We start from the raw sequence: 18,213 nt of genomic DNA on the forward strand, positions 1-18,213 counted from the left end.
TGAAAGGTGATTGTGCAGGAAAATAGAAGAGTGTATTTGCCGCGAGACAGGCACTAAGAACTCACTCCCATGCTCAGTTATAATTCATGATTGTACTGGTGGGAAGCCCTTATCCCTCTGTGGAGTTAATGCATCTCTACTGTAGCCTGCTGAGAGCACCCTGTGTCCCCTCCCACCATCTGTGCCTTCACTTGCGTGCTTTCTCTCTCTCTCTTTACTGTGACATCTCTTGGTGTTAAAACTGTCAGACTACTACTGCCTGGTAAAGGTGGCTTTATGATGTGTATTAGTGTTGAATTGCCATTTAAAGGGTGAGGAGGTAGTAAAGAGATGTGTTACCATTTGGTTTAAGCTCTGGTTAGAAAATGCTGATGAGCAAATAGACAGAAAGGTAGATTTGTTACTTCAAAGAGCAAACAGCTTTGAACAGTATACAGAAATTGCCACAACATAGGGTAAGAACCATTAAATGGCAAATGCATCTTTGTTCCCAATCTGGGCATATTTTGCTGTTTCTTGGTACAGTGAATCTCTGTTTCTCTGTGTCAAGATCTGAACCAAGGTCATTGTAAATGGAATAATATTTATTTACCCATCAGCTGGCTTAGCTGATGACTTTTATTTCCTACAGGTTGATCTCCTCTTTTAGCTGAAAAGGTCTCTTGCAGGCTGCAAGTTAATTGCTTCTATGCTACCTGAGACTTGAAATTCATGTGACCAAGTGCTATAAACTAGCACAATCTTACTTAAATTGGTAGCGTACAAAGATTTTTTATTGTTATTATTGCTGTAAGGCACTGTCAAAAGACCGGTGAGACTCTAGCTTCGAAAGAGCTGAACTCAGTTCACAGAGGTTTGAGATGATGCTTTATCAACCTGGCACCTTACTGCAATATTAGACTCAGAATATGGTTAAAAGACTGTGTGCTTGACTGTCACAGCAATATTAATTTGCTGTGTTTCACTGAATGTAATCTTATGTAGTCCGTTGTTTGTATTCCTTTAAAACTTATAAATCAAATCCAGACCTGGAATACCAGTGTATGAACTTAACAGATGTGCTGCCTTAAGGGACTTGCTAGGTTACAAACTGCAGAAAGGATCTTTTTCTATTTCAGATTCCTAGCTTATTCCAGGAAGATTTAGGAACCCCAGAAATAAGGTGGAAGGTCACACGTTAGGGCGGTAGCACCCACCCAGTACTTGACGTTGGGTGTAATTGTCAGGAAATCCACCTCTAATCGTTTTGTTATTTAGTCATAGCATCCTGCCGAAGCTCCCGAGCAAAAGTAGGGCAAGAATGACTCCAGTAGCTCTGCGTCCAGGTTTTCTTAGGTGAAAGATCACTTTGAGATGACACAGCTGAGTAGTCAGGCTGAAATCCTAGTTGGTATTTTATTAATTTTGCACCAAGATAAATCCTGAAATTCTGACAAACTCCATGACAGGTGAAATTCCTTCTTGCAGAATCTGCTCAGCAAGAGGCTGCTCATTTCGTTCTGTTCGGAGGCAGGCAACAGGAGGGCAGCTTTATAATCAGCCCTCAAAGGAGCCTCGGCCGCCCCAGAGCCTTGGACTGATTGAATAACTCCTGGGCCTCTTCCCCTAGGCCTCCATCAGCAGGGGTCCTGTGGAAAGCAATCTCCCGCAGACTGGCACTGAAGTGAGCTTTAAACTACTATTTTCTGCTCTCCAGAGGAGCCTGGAGTACTAAAAGATAGATGGACTGCAGATATTTTATGAGAAACTGTCAGAAGAAGAGCAGAGTAAATGTTTTTTTTCCCCCTTCTTTGAGTCACACACTGCATCACTGTAGAATTTTTCCCAGAATCTTTTACAGTGAAAGTTTGAAATTAATTGGTTGCTAACCTTAATTTTCCCCCCCTCCCTCTTCTTTCTCGTTCTTTTTCCCCCCCTTCCCTCTTCCTCTTCTTTTCCTTTTTTTTTTTTCCTTAAATATTCACTCAGAGGCCCTTTGCTTAACCACAGTTGCAGAAAATCAGTACCATTTGCACTGAAATATTTATAATGACAGAATGAAAAATTGGATTCATTTTCTGGCCTGTAGCCGAACAGTCTGCAACTTTGCGCAGCATTGTTTAGCATCTCTCATTCCTTCCTTTCATTGGGGTTGTTTTCAGACACACATGCACGCGCTGCCCATGCTTCAGAGGAATGCTTAGCAAAACACAGAGCCATTTTTGATCTCAGCCTTGAGAAAACAACTTGTCTCTAACCTTACCACCGTTTGTGGGGGAAAGGAAAAGAGGGGGTCCCTGGGAAGCGTATAGAATCCCTCTTACAGGAGAGATTATAGAGGATGACATGCTGTAATCTGTCCTCTACAGCAAAGCAGTGTAAACTGGAATTCAGTGAGTTGCTTCGACGTGTTGCATGGGAGGCAGAGTGGACTTAGCACCAGGCTGGGTAGCAGGATCTCTCCATTAATGCCTCTTCTGCCACCAGTTCCCTTGGTGGCCTTGGGAAGCTCACTTACCCACGAAGGAAGAGGTTGTCAAAAGCTCCCTTTTGTGTGTGAACACAGACTGCACCTGTAAAAATGCCCCGTGCTTCTTTGCACCTCCAGAAAACAGAGGATACTGGAACTGTACATATTTACTTCCCTCACAGCAATGGTGTGAAGGTGAAGTGGTTGATGTCTACAAAGTGCTTTGAAAATAAAAGTGCAGATCCTCGGGCTCCAATTTGCATCCCCTGCCAGTAAAAAAGATACCTTAGTCAGACAGCCGAGGATTCCCTCAGTGCGCAGAAATTCCTGTTTATTTTGCTAGCTAGTTCTGTACCACTTTCTTTTGGTCCTCTAAGGCGTGTCTCAGACTCTGATGAATTCCTGGGATTTTTAATTGATACAGCAATCCTGTGGGAGCAATTATGAGTTGGCATAAGTTCGGGCAGCCTTATGAATGCTTTAATGCACACTGAGGACTATGGTGGCCCAAGGTTTGAATGTTTAGGCCACCCAGATTTACAAAAATATACAGTGACTGTATAGGAATTAGTCTGAAAATATACACAGTTTAGCAGAGAATGGTAAGTCTCTGCAGATGTTGCACTGTTGTGCAGAAATTAATAGAGAAATGTATCTATAAAAAGTGGTGACTTCAAAAACCCTTAGAAATGATGCTCTGCTGAGCTCTGTGGACTGTCCTGACAACTGTGTTAGCTACTGGAAAAGCCCCGTAGCCAAAATGTTAACCCCTGATGCCTAAAAAGGGGCACCTTGGGTCCCTTAAGGAAGTGGGTGGGGTGCAGGGAGCTGGATTCTACAAGGTGCTGAGAATCCCCTGAAAATGCAGGTGCTAGAAATTGCCTATCAAGGTTCAAATATGCCATCTTGCTGATTTCACCCGTATCGCATTCATGACATAGCTCTGTTGCTGATAGTGGGTATCTGTGTATAGTACTAAATTCTCATCTCGGTTCCACATCACTCATCTGACCACAGATTTTTTAAATTTGTTTTCTTCTGCTAGAGCTTCAAAATGTTGGCTTCCTCTCCGTGGTCCGAGGAGCACGGCCCAAGCAGGTGTGCCTGTAAGCAGTAGGAAGGGACAGACATCTGCTGTAACCATCAGTACAGCTCGGTTAACACTGCACAGCATTCTGGGGTTTGTGAGCAACACACACTTTTTGCCATTCAGAAGTTTCTTACCAAGTAGCAGATTTGCCTTTTTACTGTCTTCCCTGAGATAGTTTGACAGGTCAGCCTGAAGTGATGAGCATTCTGACACAAACTGCATTGTGTCTTAGAAATGTTGCCTGCAGTTGTTTTACTGTAGTATTGCTTTGATTTGAAAAGGAACTTTTCACAAAGTGGTGTCTTTTAGAATATAATAAAAAAAAATTCCAATATTGTGCTGTACATATTCCAGAGATTTTCTGCTTAGCCCTTATTATTGATTTCTGCTTTTCTTTTTTCTTCTTTGTATATGTAAATGGAGAACCATATAGTTTTTGTAATTTTTAACAGTTACTAAGAGTCATAAATCATAGAAATGAGAAAGAACGTGAGCTTTAATTGCAAATACTAAACATGTTTTTAAAGTGACTTTTTGAAAGCAGATTGCCCTCACAATCTAGTGACATTTTAAGGGAAAGCTGTAGCCCCAGAGCAGCTCTTTCAAATCCAGTATTTCTTTAGTCGAGCCCACCAGAACACAAATATACAGGTGTGTAAAATGCCTTAAGATGTTGAAAAGATTTGCGGGGCCGATAGGCTGTAGACCGCAGTGAGGTGACAGTACAGATCTTGCTGATGCTGATGGCACAGCGCAGAACTGTTACTGAGCATCAGGGACCATGAGAGTAGCCCCCAAACAAATGTTTTATCTCATTGTTGAAAACAGTGCCTTTCTGGGAAAGCTGCATTCTCTGCGGGCCTGAACCGTTGTGTTGGGTTTGTTTTTCTGTTTGGAGTGCCAGTCTGTTTACTGAAGTTATTAGTTTATAAATTTTGCCAAGGTAAAGTAACTGTGAGAGCTTTAAATTAGAATAAGTGCCACTTCTGTGTGGCAGGTTCCTTTGAGGGCTGATTAGAAAGCAGGCCTCCTGTTGCCTGCCCCTTTATGCATGGCACTTCTGCTGTGGGTACTTGTTTATAGCTTACCTTTGAATTTATGTAAGTGTGCACTGTGGTATGATGAAGAATCGCCCTCCGATAGTGAAGATTCTGCTGCTTTTTTTTTTTTCCATAGGATCAAGCTAATACTTCACTTTAAAGAGTTATTGTAATTAGGTGGGTTTTATTGTAATGAATTAAAATTAACTTGGAGTAGCAAATTATATAAGACTGCGAGGGTTATAGATTAGCCTCACCATAGCTACAGCACATCTTTTTGTAAAGGAATTAAACTTCGGTATTCCAGACACCTTGGAACTAAACACAGATAGCAAATGAGTGTAAGTGTTGTCTTCAGTTACATTCCTCCTAAATGTGATTCTTTTTACTCCGTCAGAAGATGGCCACTCTAAAAACCAGTCCTAAAGGGCAACAAGGGGTGAGAGCGGCAGCTGCTCGAGGCTGGATCCCCTGGCAGGAGACAATGGCCCAGGAGACAGGAGTACCATGGCATCCCCAGCCAAACCCAGAGGTGGCAGGGGGGCATTTCTCCGACTGACAGTGCAGGGTCAAGGCAGGATCTAACAACGTGTCTGAGCCGCAACGTGTCACTGGCCAGCTGTGTGACAGGAGCTGGAATGACCAACCTCAAAGAATGACATTTGGTAGGAGGATACTTGTTCCCTCACGGGGAAGAAAGAAAAAGGCATAAAAGAATGATTCTTTGTGTAGTACTTCTTGATTTTTTGGGGGGGGCGAGGGGGCAGTGTTAAAACATAGGAGTTGGACTTCACTGTCTTCCTTCTTTTATAGGTTCTGAAAACAGGAGAAAGTGGGAGTAAAATTTCTCCCATTAACTGTGGTCACATTTCACACTTCTTTTACACAAATGCAAATGACAACAAAACAGAAGACAATAGAGAATCCAGACTTCTGCATTTTACAACCAACAACCACAATGACAGACATAAAATTTTATTGTCCTGGTACCACATGTCAGTAAACGCTCCAGATTTATTGATTTACAGTGTGTGTCCTTACAAAATTTAGAGAAGTACTGACTTTGTTATAAAGGGCAAAGTAGCTCTCTGGTCTTTCTAAAAGTCACCTTTACAATGTGGAGTTTCTTAAACTGAAAAGGAGAGAACTCCAACAAGGTTGCTGTAAGAATACAGCATTTCAGCATAGGGTTCTTAACTGTCTAACTAGTTACCAGCTATGAAGACAAAAAGATTGTCCTTATTTTCTTTTCCAACAAGTAGATTTGTTATTAGTGCACACACCCCAAGCCTGCACTGTCACAGTTCCCACTGTTCCTTGTTTGAAGAGCAGGGCTGTGAGATGTCCAAGACGGGCTGGCACAGTAAGCAGTTGTGAAGGGAGTCACAGAGCAAAAGCCATGGGTTCCTCTGCTTATTAGCTCAGAAAACTTTGGCTGTTACCATCGAATCTGCTCAATCTGGCTTTCCTTGCAAACTGTCTTGAAGGAAAGATGCACCAATGTGCAACAGATTTTGGAGCATTTAGTAGAGGAAGAGAGCTAACAGAAGTCCATAGTTTTTCCTTTTCTTTCCTACACATTTTAAAATTGACGTAATATGAATGAGGGGACGTATTTTCATTCATGTTCCTGATTTCAGGATACAAAGTGCACAGCAGTCCACTTATACATTGTTGGTGTATGTTGGTGTATGTATGCTTACTAACTGGGTTACTTCCAAATATGATTTCCATGTACAAAATCCAGGTCTTGGGATTTTAAAACTGGGCTGGTTCAGGATTTCCTTTTTAGCTGAGCATAAACGGTGTTAGTCGCTTTGTGTTAATCTGGGGCTGACCCGTAACCTCCAGTGTGCTGAGTGCTGTTGTACAGGGCCCCACGCACCGGCTGGTAATGTGCAGGGAATCCAGATTCCAGGCTGTCCCTTTGTCACCTGATCAGCACAATGCCCAGAGTTGTGTCACGAGATGGGGAGGTGAACTCGGCGATCGATACAAGCGTGGGATGTGTCTGTGCGTATAATAAGAGTGCAGACAAGTTACAGCGCTTTCCTTTCAGGCTGTAGCAAGAAACTTGTAATTTCACTTGTAATTTCGTTCAAAGGAATTCTTGTACATGCACCTGTGGAAAACTGGAAAGGATCATTGTTTTAAAGGTTGCCCTTTGCATATAAATCACAGCTCTGTGTGCTTCCCCATTTTAATTGGTTGACCTTTTGAATCCTATGGACAGGCGCTTCAATTCTGGACCTGGCAGTTGGTTTAAGATCAGAAATTAATGCATGTTCCAGGCTTTGAAAGTAAAAAAAAAAAAAAAAAAGAAATTTGAGAAGAAGATCCACTTGGAAGGTCCCTTCTCACAACTCATAGAAAACTTCATGGCTGACCAAATAGATGTGCGTAAAATCCAGATTCATTTGTCAGTGTAATCCCTGAAAAGACCTAACAGGATTCAGCGAATATGAGAAAAACAGGACGAGCAAGAAATGCATAATGTTTCCAATAGGACATTTCTGTGCAATTATCATGTTAAACTTCCATTATTTGTCACTAATTACTGCACTGAGCTGTTAAATATTTAGTAGTAGTTTGTTTAATTGGGTTTGACCTATAAAGGCATCTGTACATAGTGTAGCTCCAGTTCCAGGAGCCAGTTCCTCACTCCCAGCTAGGTGAATTTGTATTCACGTAGGATGAACACATATTGTCAGACATGGGTTTTTGGTTTTGTTGTTTGGGTTTTTTTACCTCTCTCTCTCTCCCCCACGCAGATTTATTTCCCTTTAAGGTATCTAAAATTAGAGCACGAAGTAGTAGCTCTGCTCATGGATGTAAACTGGGAGGGAGGTCAAACTTAAACTTGTTTACAGATGTTGTAGTTTGGAGAGTACTAGCATGATAAATTAAACATAACAAAGGAAAAAAATTAAAGCAGAGCAACAACTAGCCCATGAACATATGTGTCTGTAAAACACCGACTTAATCCCTGAATATTTTATTAGGTAGTATTGCCTATCAAAGCTTGTTGTCCCCTGTTACTCTGTTGTACAATAGCTGCAGATAAACCTGGATTTGCTCAGTGTTGGGTTCTGCTTGCTCTTTGCCTGGCTGTGTCTGACACGTAGAAGCGACTTCTGGCTGTGGCCTCTGCAGAGGATGTGCAAGAATCAATTAGTACCTGAGCAATATTCACTTTGTTTTAAACCCTACAGGCCTGGCTCTGTTCTTACTTGTCCTTATCTTGAAACTCCCTTGGTTTCAGAGGAGTTTCTCTTAATTTATACCAGGGTAATCATAACCATATTCTAAAGTAGTAAGTAATAAAGTAATGAGACTTTTGATATATTTTTCAAAAGTGCCTCCTTTTGCCTTTTTTGTTCAAGCTTTTATTCCCACTTAATGAACAATTTTCTTATTGAGGAAGGATGCTTGTGTATTAATTTCAAACATTTGCAGTACCACAAAAGCCTTGTTTTTCTACAAAGAAGACTTAGGCCTGGATCCTGATCAGTAGTACAGCCCATTTGCAGCATAAAAGAACAGGAAGGTTTCCCACTTTCAGTGAATTGCTGTGAACATGTCCTAACCATTGCCCTCTCTCCCCACCACCATCATTTTATAATTTATGGGGGTAATACAGGCACCTTGCCCATGAAGCCAGGGACACCTTGCCTGAAATGCAAGAAGTTGTTGTAGGTTGCATTGCATTTCAATGAACACCAAACATGGCAAGGGAGGCTTATGGAAGGCTGTTGCCTGGCACCATAGGTTAAAACAGCCTTGGAACTACTCTGATTTATGTCAGAGGCTTAACCAGGAGCCCCCTGCCAATGCTCATAATGAGGAAGGTGCAATGATGGTGAACAGACACCTGTGTTTGGGTTATTTATTCTTCTGGTGACAATGATGAAGGTCTTATTTTCTGTACCTAGGAATATATGTCATTCTTTTCCATACAACAAATCTGTGATATACGTACTCAGATATAATAATGAATCCAAAAAGGAATCATTGACATTTTGCTAATGACTTACTGGAAGTCTCTGAAGAAAAATAGGAATCAGGGGGTTTTGGTTTGGTTTGGGTTTGGTTTAATTTCAGTTTGCATCCCTGAGAACATGCTATCCAGTATGAGATTTTTTTATGGGTTGGCTTTCTCTGGCCCAGCTGGTAATGCTTGAGTAGAAGAACCAGAACACTGAGAGTTTTACATAAGTACAGTAAAGATTACGATCTGATTAGCAGTCATGCCACTTCAGAGGCATTAATATGATATCAAATCACATAGCTTAGGTGAACTAATGTATATGAATAACTGCAATTCAGGATAGACTTTCCTAAATTATCATTGTCAACAGTGGTCAATCATGACCTAAGATGACCATCGATTTGGCCAGCATGTCTGAGAACAGGCCTGATTCTCAAAGGCTGGTAAACATCAACTCACCACACATAAGTGGTATTTATGGGTACATAAGTGGTTTTTTACGGGAACACAGATTCTCTTGAGATTTGGCCCCTTCTTTGTTGTGGAAATAGCTCTGGTTTAGTTCAGATCAAATGCTTATTTCTTTGGGAATCTCAAGTTTCAGAGACTGTATTTTGTTAGGTCTATGCTGGTGATCAAACTTGGCTAGGATGAAACTCCATGCCTACTTTAGTGAATTTAGGAGTTCATTGGTGCTCCTTCTGCTCTGCCAGCTGCACTGCAGTACTGGAGATGCTGGTGGCAGGGACACCTTGCCTGGACTTTTTTCTGTTCTGTCCAGAACTCCAAAGTCACCATTTGGCTTCCTAGTTTTCACATATGAAAAACTATTAGACATTATCTCCTTTCCAGCTCCTTCATTCACTCGGGATAAGTGTGACCATTGAAATCTGAATATGTAGTCATTTTTGTGTCAGAAACATTGTAATTCCTTGGATAAAACTCATCAGAAACATTTGTTAATTCCAAGATTTCAGATATAAAAATTTAAGTTAATTTCTTCTAGTGTGTGTTTTTTGAAAGGAAAGGATGGGCCTGGGAGGGAAAATAATCTAGGGTCACATCATCTGTTCATGAGCTTCAACTGAATTTGCGCTTTTTGTACTTCACCTGTGTGAGAAATACAGAAATGTTTACAGTCTGAGTGTTCATGTATCCACTGTCAGTACAATTAAGGATTATAGCATAGAACAGACCTAGATAGGTCCCTAACCCTCAGTTACTTCATTTGGTGAACGTGGACTGTGGAGTTGGTTACCCTTACTGTGGGAACACAAATCCCACCTATACTGCATTTTCACCTGTGCAGCAACTGAGCCTGAGAAGCCCATGAACAGAATCTTATTAATTGCTTGCAGCAGCTGTGGAGCCGGAGCCTTAACATTTTTGGGCATTGAAAGGAAGTTTACGGCTTTCAGATGCTTTGAAATCTCCCAGATATTCTACTGAAACCAGCTTCTGACTATGCAGATTTCGTTTCATCTGCAATTTGGGGCTGGCTGAGCCTCTTCCTCTCCTGGGATGAACATCAGGAGAAAAAAAACCCTAACCCTGAGGTCTACGAAGTTGTGAAATATCTCCCAAGAGAAGCATTGGAAGCTCTAATTAAAATTGGACTGGGCAAAACAGTTGAAATTACACTATAGGCAATAATCCGACACCGGCAAGATGGGTGGAGAAAGCGCCCTAATGGGTCTTCTCTGTCTTTAAATTCTATGAATTCTTGTTCTTCTCTTTTATTATGCTATTTCACCTTTTTCTTTAATGGTGACACAGTGTCATCTAGAAAGTATTGTAAGATGTGATTGTGAGCTGAGTAAGATGATGTTAAATGTCAAAAGAAAAAGCAACAGTTTCTCTGCAGGTATTATACAGAGACAAGAAAAAGAGAAGCTGACTGTAAGCGAGGGACATCAGTGCAGCATTTCTGATCTGTAAGACAGTGGCAAATGCCTGCAGTATATACATGTTTATCATTTTGACATTACGTTTCATATTCTCTGCCTACGAAGAATAACCACATTCCACCAAACCTCTGGCACAGGTGTGGAAAAGCCATTTACTGTAACAGTGTACATCACTCAGATTGCTGGAGACATCTCCCATCCAAATGTTTCAAATATCCCCAAAGACCTGGACTAAATAATATCTTTTTACATCTTAATTTATAGTATGTGTTTAATCATAGTATCTCACAAATCTAAATATCTCATCATTGTAGTCTTGGGTATAATCATGTTACGGTTTACCAGGAGTGAACCCTGCCACAGTATAATGGGGCTTTGACAAGAAACTCTGTGCTGCAGTACTGAAGCAGCACACGTTTGAAGGAAGGGTATAAAAATCAGACTCTTCTGAGATTTTTCTTATGGTTATGCCTGAATAAGTTTCATTTATTTGGTTTTGGTGTTACCACTACATACTCTTCTTCCCTACTCCCCCTGCCTTTCCACCTGATGCTGTATTGCAGCAGTGCCCGATGCAGAGCTCTCTGCATCAGAGGTCCTGCATCACAACAGCCAGATCAGTAACAAAGCATCAGACCCACGTTCTGGAAACCATCTTGACACTATAAAACTGTGTTTTTGATTCGTCATTACCACTGCACTTCAGGTCTTGCTAACCTTTCCTTTTCTGCCAGCCTTTCTTTCTTCCCCTTCAGTTCTGGAAAATCCAACAGCCTCTTGTTAGCTGCAGACAGTTTGAGAAGTATGGTACAGGGTAAGAAATTGGAATAAAAAGCAGGGAAGAGAAGTAGAAAATCTTGATTAGAAAGTATAATTTAATAGAACATGTATTGAGCCAAATGTATTGATTAATGTGGAAGATATAGTACTTATATTGATTCAAACTAGAGATTTAGTACTAAAAGCTGTAAGCCAAAAAGCTGTTGCAGATTGCTACAAAAGTCAGTTTAATGCTGTCCTTGAGAATGCCTTCACAAAGAAATTCTTCTAATGTTTGAGGAGTAGGTAGAATGCGGTATATGTCAGTTTGATCCCGGAGGGTTTTATTTTGTACTCTAATAGCTGTTACGAGCCTACATTATATCCAAGGAGTAATTTTCCTTAGGGGTGCCCAGCTCGCTTTGTGTCAATATTCTAGCATTTTAAGTCACGTACAGTATATGCTTCTGGGAACAGTGCAGGAGCCAGCCAGACTCATAATGGTCTGCATTCATTAATAAAGGCAGAAGCTTCTGTCCCTCCATTGCCCACTACAGGGATGCCTCCCTGGTCTTCAGGGACCCGTACAGACACATTTAAAGAAAGCTTTATTTTGAGTGGGCAGGAGATGAAATGCAGGACTTGCAGGCATTTCCTAAGTCAGCTCTATGCCCGAGCACAGGGGTGACCTTAATGGGTCAGAGAAGAATGCAGGTCAAAAGACTTATTATCCAGCCTGTTGGAAACCAATTGCTTTTGTTAAAAAAAAAAATAAATAAATAAAATAAAAAAATTGTAGCGCTTAAAGGTTGATAGTAATGTAGAGTTCTGCTTTACAACCTGGAACCGTATTGCAGTGCGGTGGGGTGCTTTTTTTTTTTTGAATGCAAAAAAATACCAGATGATCCGTAATGTACACAGATAAAGGACTCCAGATAAGTGATAACATGTAGGGCACCATAATTACTTAATCAGTGATGATTGATTACTTATGTTTGTGTTCTTGAACTAAGGAAAAAATAACATGCTGCTGTGGTACTGTTACCATCTGTTGAAATAATGCATCTACATTTCATCTTTGTATTTCTTCACGTGTACCCTCTTTGCGCTGTTTGTCAGGTACAACCATATTGTGTTTCATCTAGTCATAAAAAACAGAAGTCACATTTAAATTGAACGCAACCGCAGTTCACATTAAAGATTCTAATGGGCTAGTGAGTCTGTGGCTATCCATGGATATGTTTTTCTTCGTTAATTTTGATGCTGTGGGCAGGAACTTTTTGCTAGCTAATGCTTCTAACGTTCCATCTGAAACACAAACATATACCAAACAACAAAAAGTATTATTACCTCTTTTGTCTCAAGCATTTCTGCAAAGAAATCTTTTAATATATTTTTTTTGCAGAGGAGATTCTTCCACCCAGTATTGCAGTGAAATCTGTGCATGTTTTTGACTCCTTAGCACTAACAACAGGGATATCTCAGGGCATTTTCATCCAAAAAAATGGTGGTATATAATTTTATAGCACTACACATAACAGTTGGGATTCTGGGGTCTGCGAACAAAAATAATTATCTCTCGGAACAGGGCAAATACATTTGAAGAGTTTATTTTGCTTGTGAAATACGTTGAAATCAGGTATTCCCAGGTAATATAGCTGCATTCCAAATAGTACTGAGACAGAGAAACTGGGGCTGTAGGACAGTTTTCCTGGCTTGGTTTGTGTCTAACGTGGTAAAAAATGCAGTGACACACATCTGCTTCACTGTGCCTCCATTTTGTGCATGCAAACCTTGCCTTCGTGTTTGCAAACTAGTTTCTCCTCATGAAATCACAGCTCTTGGAAATGTTAATGTATCTATTACTGAAAGAGTACGTTAAGAAAAAATATTTTTCCCTTTTTCTTGCATAAGTAGGAAATTGAAATTTTTGCTTCATAGGGAGACTACCTCATAATTAAACAGATGGGCTTATGTGCAATCAGATTTGGGGGAGGCAAAGAAGGCAAACATATGATATCTCTTGTACTCAGTAAAATGACTTCTCTTTGGCACGTGGATGTACTAATTACTCCGAACTCAGGCAAACTAGTTTGAAGTTTCCATGGGAGGCGTCTCAAGCTTGCGTAACGTGTCTTTAGTGCGGTTTCAGCAGCAGCTCTCTGAAACACGCAGGGGATCCCCACTGTAATATTGTGCTCTCCCTGGGTGCACCGCACCCCATGTGCCTGCTGGCGGGAGCTCCAAATTCTGTGTTCCCCGCCTGTCTGAACTCCCACTGTGGGGGAGGCGGGGAGTTCGCCGCACACACGGCAAAGAGACTATTGGAGTCGAGATCTGCTGTGCGGGTAATGGAGGAGAATTTTTGCCCTAAATTTTTAAACACAACACCCCTCATAAAAACAACGACAGTTCATAACTGGGATTAATGTTTGCAATTTTCAGTCACTTAGACATGGGGTCTCCAATAGATGGCTTTTGGTGGAGTGGAATATGGCTCTCTGTGGGATTACAGAATTTTCCTCCTTTTCTTATCTCTCTCCTCCCATCCTTTGCCTGTTCATCGTGTCAGTGTTATGCTTCTGAAGTGCTTTGTTTTTGCCACTTAGCCGAATAGGTGTTTCTCCCTAGTCCCTCACCTTTGGGGAGCTTTAATTACTTTGGAAAACTGTGTTTTGTTTTGCCTGTTCACAATAAGTATAGTTGTCTGTTCAAGGCCTAAACTGCTCAAAGCATCTACTCATGTTTGTATCCTGCCCTGTCTCGTTTTTCTGTGCAACACTTGTGTTCTTCTCTTCTATTCTATTATCTCTTTGTTATCTCTAGAGAATCTCATTTTGCACGAGGGCACAGGAGTCAGGGACACTGAGAGCAGGGGCAAGTCGGTCCTTATGGTGTGTTTTGTTTCCTTCGTATTTCGGCCTTTTTATTTTTTAATCAAAAATTTCATTGCAACCAGAGTTATGCCTACACTTCTAAAACACCTTTTGACTGCTTCATATGCAACTGTTCATCCAGCCTCAAACTGATTATGCATTTTTCACTTAGCAAACAGAAATGAAAAATCAGCATGACTGACGTGCTTGCTCTCAGTAAGTTAGAAAGACACCCCCTCCCAAATATCTCTCTGAAACATAACAACTGGTATGTGACTTCACCTACCCAGAAGGAGAGAAAAAATTCAGAATTCAGGCTGCCACCCCATATTTAACCTGCCCTGTTATTTCTAGGTACTGCAGGGTCTCCAATAAGCCTGTGGTGTGATGTTGTAAGTGCTGCAATAAATGGACACAACAGGATGACAAAAGGGCTGACTGTCAGGCTTAACTCTTAATTTCCTTGCTTTTGTGGTTTAAAGTTAGAGCCCATTACCTGTGACCAGCCAACATTTTAGTCTGCAGCTATTGTTTCTGCTTTGCAGCATTTTGAAATGATTTTATGGGAAGGATAAGCTAGATGAAATCAAGTGGTAGAGTGTATTTTGTTAACACTCTCTGGCCTCGGACAGTCTGGAATTCCTGCCATCAGCATTAAATCATTTTGTATTCACATCTGGAAATTGCATCTTTAAGTGTCACTGGGTCATTTTCCTTTAATCTTGAGAATGGCACTACATTAAAAATTCCTCAGTCTTACTGTAAGATCCTTTCCTTGCCAAACGTCCCATGAGCTATTGTTTGTGTGCGTGCACAGTGTAGGGAGTGAGGAGGAGGAAGGGAGGGAGAAGTCTCAGGCTGCTCTGAGGTCACACTGGATTTCACATTTGTTTCACCAAAGCTGTTTTCATGTGTCTTTTCATAGGTGGCTCTGGAGGGTATGGTTCAGTAGGTGTTCACTTCATTGAAAATGCTGGCTGTCTTTTGGGAACAGGTTCATCCTGAAGTGCGTTTAGTCCAGAGGGGGTTTAAGATAGATTAATTTAATAAAGCCGAGTGAATGGACTGGGCGTGCTGGGAGCAAATTGTGGGATGTGACACCTCTGCCCTCTGGGTCACTGGCCCAAATCTGGCCCAGATTTCTAGGGGGAAAATTCATCACTAGCCACTGGCTGCCCTGTTGTCTGAGAAGTCTCGTTCACAGACCTTTTTCAGTTATCTGTGGATCTGGCTTACACTGTAGAAGACTTAATACACATTAGATCGTTGCTCAGGGCTTGTGAAGAATCTGAGCCACTGCAGGCATGGAAATAGCATCTTTCATCCCTAGAAGTGGTCAACTCGATTAGGGCAGGGGTAGGAAGGAGGGTGAAACTTGTGTTTGCTCTTGGATTTGGTGATTACTCACATGGGAAAGGAGAATTTCAGGCTCCAAAGTCTGTGCTGTGTCACAGGCACTGCATTCACTTGAGGAAAAATACCTGTGGTTTGGGGTGACCGAAGGAAGGGCTGTGGCAGCCCCTCCTGTTTTCTCATCAGCCTTTGAGCTCCGTGCTGGGCACAGAACGACTCTTGCCAGAAGATACTGTGCCGCACTATTTAGGGGGAAATAGGTTTTAATGCAATAGAACATTCGAAGCGGTGCCGCAGTCTAGGAAGCACAGACCTTATTTTTGGTTTGTAGGCAGCAAGGTCTTTTATGACAAATAAATGCACTTCTCATTTGCATAATGCATATACCAGGAGCCGTATGTAAGCGACCACCAGAACCGCTGACCTGGTAGGCAGCTTCACTGGGGCAGGTCAGCCCAAACCTACCTGGAGAGGGCGCGTTGCCCTTATTGTGGCGTGCGGGAAGAAGAATATCGGCGTGAAAACAACTGGGGAAACCTCCTCTCTTTGATAACAACGCTGGTTCTGGCTGCTTTGAAACAAGGAGGGGTCGAACATATTCTCTTCCTAGTCCATCATTCTGGGAGATACGTTGGGGGAATTGTTCTTGCATCTTTCTTTCGCACATAAATGCCTGTCTTGTGTCTAAGCTGTTTCTTTTCTTTTCATTACAGAATCATACGATGACCCAGCACAGCAGTTAGTGCAAGGCCCGTCTCTTCCAGAGAATTCTTTGTGGCACAAAAAGGGAACACGTTTTACTCTTTGCACGAAACTTTCATTGTTAATGTATATTATTCCGAAACATTGTATTGTACCATAAAACCTGTATTATCGAAACTGTTGGATGTTCATGTGTTTGAACTTTTGAGCACCGGATAGACTTCCTGTATATAAAGTGTTGCACATGTATTATGTTGTCTGATACTAAAATGGTCTTATAAAGACAAGTGGACTTGGGCCCTATTCAAGAAAGATACAAATAATAATAATACTGTGTGAGGGGAAAACAATAGCTTAAGAAAAAGTGTCATTTTCAAGGAGGAGGGAGAAGGTAATAGCTATGTTCCATTACAGCTCTGTTCGGCCTTCCTTTCGTTTAAACTTCAGTCTAGAAATCTCTCTTTTGGTATACAACGGATGAATCTAACACTATTTTTTATTGCTGAAGATTCTTGCAAAAATATGAAGAGACTCTTTCCACAGAGCAGGAACCCACAGTTGAATAAGGCCCGTATATATATTTGTAAGCCTTGCGATATGACAGATAGCATTACCATATATGCAATAGTTGTTATGTAGATTGTCAAAGAATTTTTTTTTCCTGGATACCATTTGAAGCTTTGAGTGTTCAAGACTTTCCTTAATGATTTCACACGGCCAAATTCTTGAATCAGTTGAACTAACCTGTATGTTACTGTTATTAATGTTTACTCTGCGGTCTGAACCTGGAGATTACTGGAATTGTTTTCCAAAAGGAAATAAATTCAGTTTACCATTATGTGTGAGTGTGCTTGTGTTTTGTCTTTGTCCTTGAAAAGTAGCATTACTATTACTGCCCCTGTCGTACTTAAAGGACCAGCAAGATCTGGAAACCATTATATCAGGACCTACACACTGCTCAGTAGGAGTAGGTCACTCTTCTCAAAGCTAGGCATTTAAATAAATGGAATTCTAGAAACAGATCTGCTGGCCCACTGCAAAGCCGTGTGTGCTCGAGGGTACTATTCACCGTTCACTGGGTTTTTTTTGTTTGTTTTATCTGACAGTCTCAATGATTTCATGCCTGTACACTGGATGTGTTGGTTGCCAGAGGAGTCACTGCACATCTTCTGTGTGTAATTATCGGTGCATTTCAATGTGATACTACTTAGTGATTTGGGTCTAGGACTGACAACCGGGAGCCCCTGCAGCTGCGCCAGGAGCCCTATTCACCTCCCATCCCGCACCCTCTCCCCTGATGCGGGGAGCGGGACTGGAGCTGGTACTCGTTGTGGGATGGTGCTCACCAGCACCGTGGTGCTGGGGGACCTGTCACAAGACCTCACAGGTTTGCTCAGGTCTGAATTGGCTCCTGACTGCCTGCAATTTCAGTAAGAAGAAAGAAGGGGATAAAAACTCTCCTTGCTTACCAGGGTGCCCCACTACTCCAGCTCACCTATGAAAGAGGACCAAAAAAAACCATTCTCCAGCTATTTTAGTATCTTAGCCTATTGCTTGAATAGCTGGTTTTACCCCATGGAAACCAGTGCTGCTGAAATACTGCAGTTAAAGATCTGCACTTCACAACTTCCAAAGGGCTGGAGCTGCTTGCCTATTGCTGCCAGGGTAGATATAAATTGTGATTTCCAGTTTGCTGAATGTCACATTTTGACTCTCCACAGATGGAGGATGCAAACGAAAGAAGTAAAGTCTGAAAGTCTCTGGTTACCAGATATTCCAAGAAAAAATGTGTTGTGTTTAAAACTCCAGCTTTGAGAATATTGTGCATATTTTGCCAAATGCAAAAAAGAAGTTCCTGGGTATTTTTTGAATATCTCATTTGTGCTGACAAAAGGACAAGTACAGGCACAAGTACACAAAGCTTGTAAAATGCCAGTTCTATTTATAAGACAGAAACTGTTCCCGTTCTTACTCTCATTAATATATTACTCATCTCAGCCAAATTGAATGTGATGATATGTTTTTTATTTTTGACAGATACCTTAAAGG

The 18,213-nt window shown here is 41.4% G+C and overlaps 1 protein-coding gene across 6 annotated transcripts in view; it reads left to right on the forward strand.

The window, feature by feature from the left end:
* Positions 1-17,002, forward strand: part of ZNF521 (zinc finger protein 521) — a 235,116-nt gene extending 218,114 nt beyond the window's left edge. For all 6 annotated transcript variants that reach the window (XM_082044778.1, XM_082044779.1, XM_082044780.1 and 3 more), the window contains one exon: positions 16,176-17,002. In XM_082044778.1, coding sequence (XP_081900904.1) covers positions 16,176-16,205 — 30 coding nt within the window. In that variant the 3' untranslated portion in view covers positions 16,206-17,002. The remainder of the gene's footprint in view (positions 1-16,175) is intronic.
* Positions 17,003-18,213: the final 1,211 nt, after the last annotated feature.

Source organism: Streptopelia decaocto, assembly GCF_964273445.1.
Source record: "Streptopelia decaocto genome assembly, chromosome: 2".
NCBI classification, from domain to species: Eukaryota; Metazoa; Chordata; class Aves; order Columbiformes; family Columbidae; genus Streptopelia; species Streptopelia decaocto.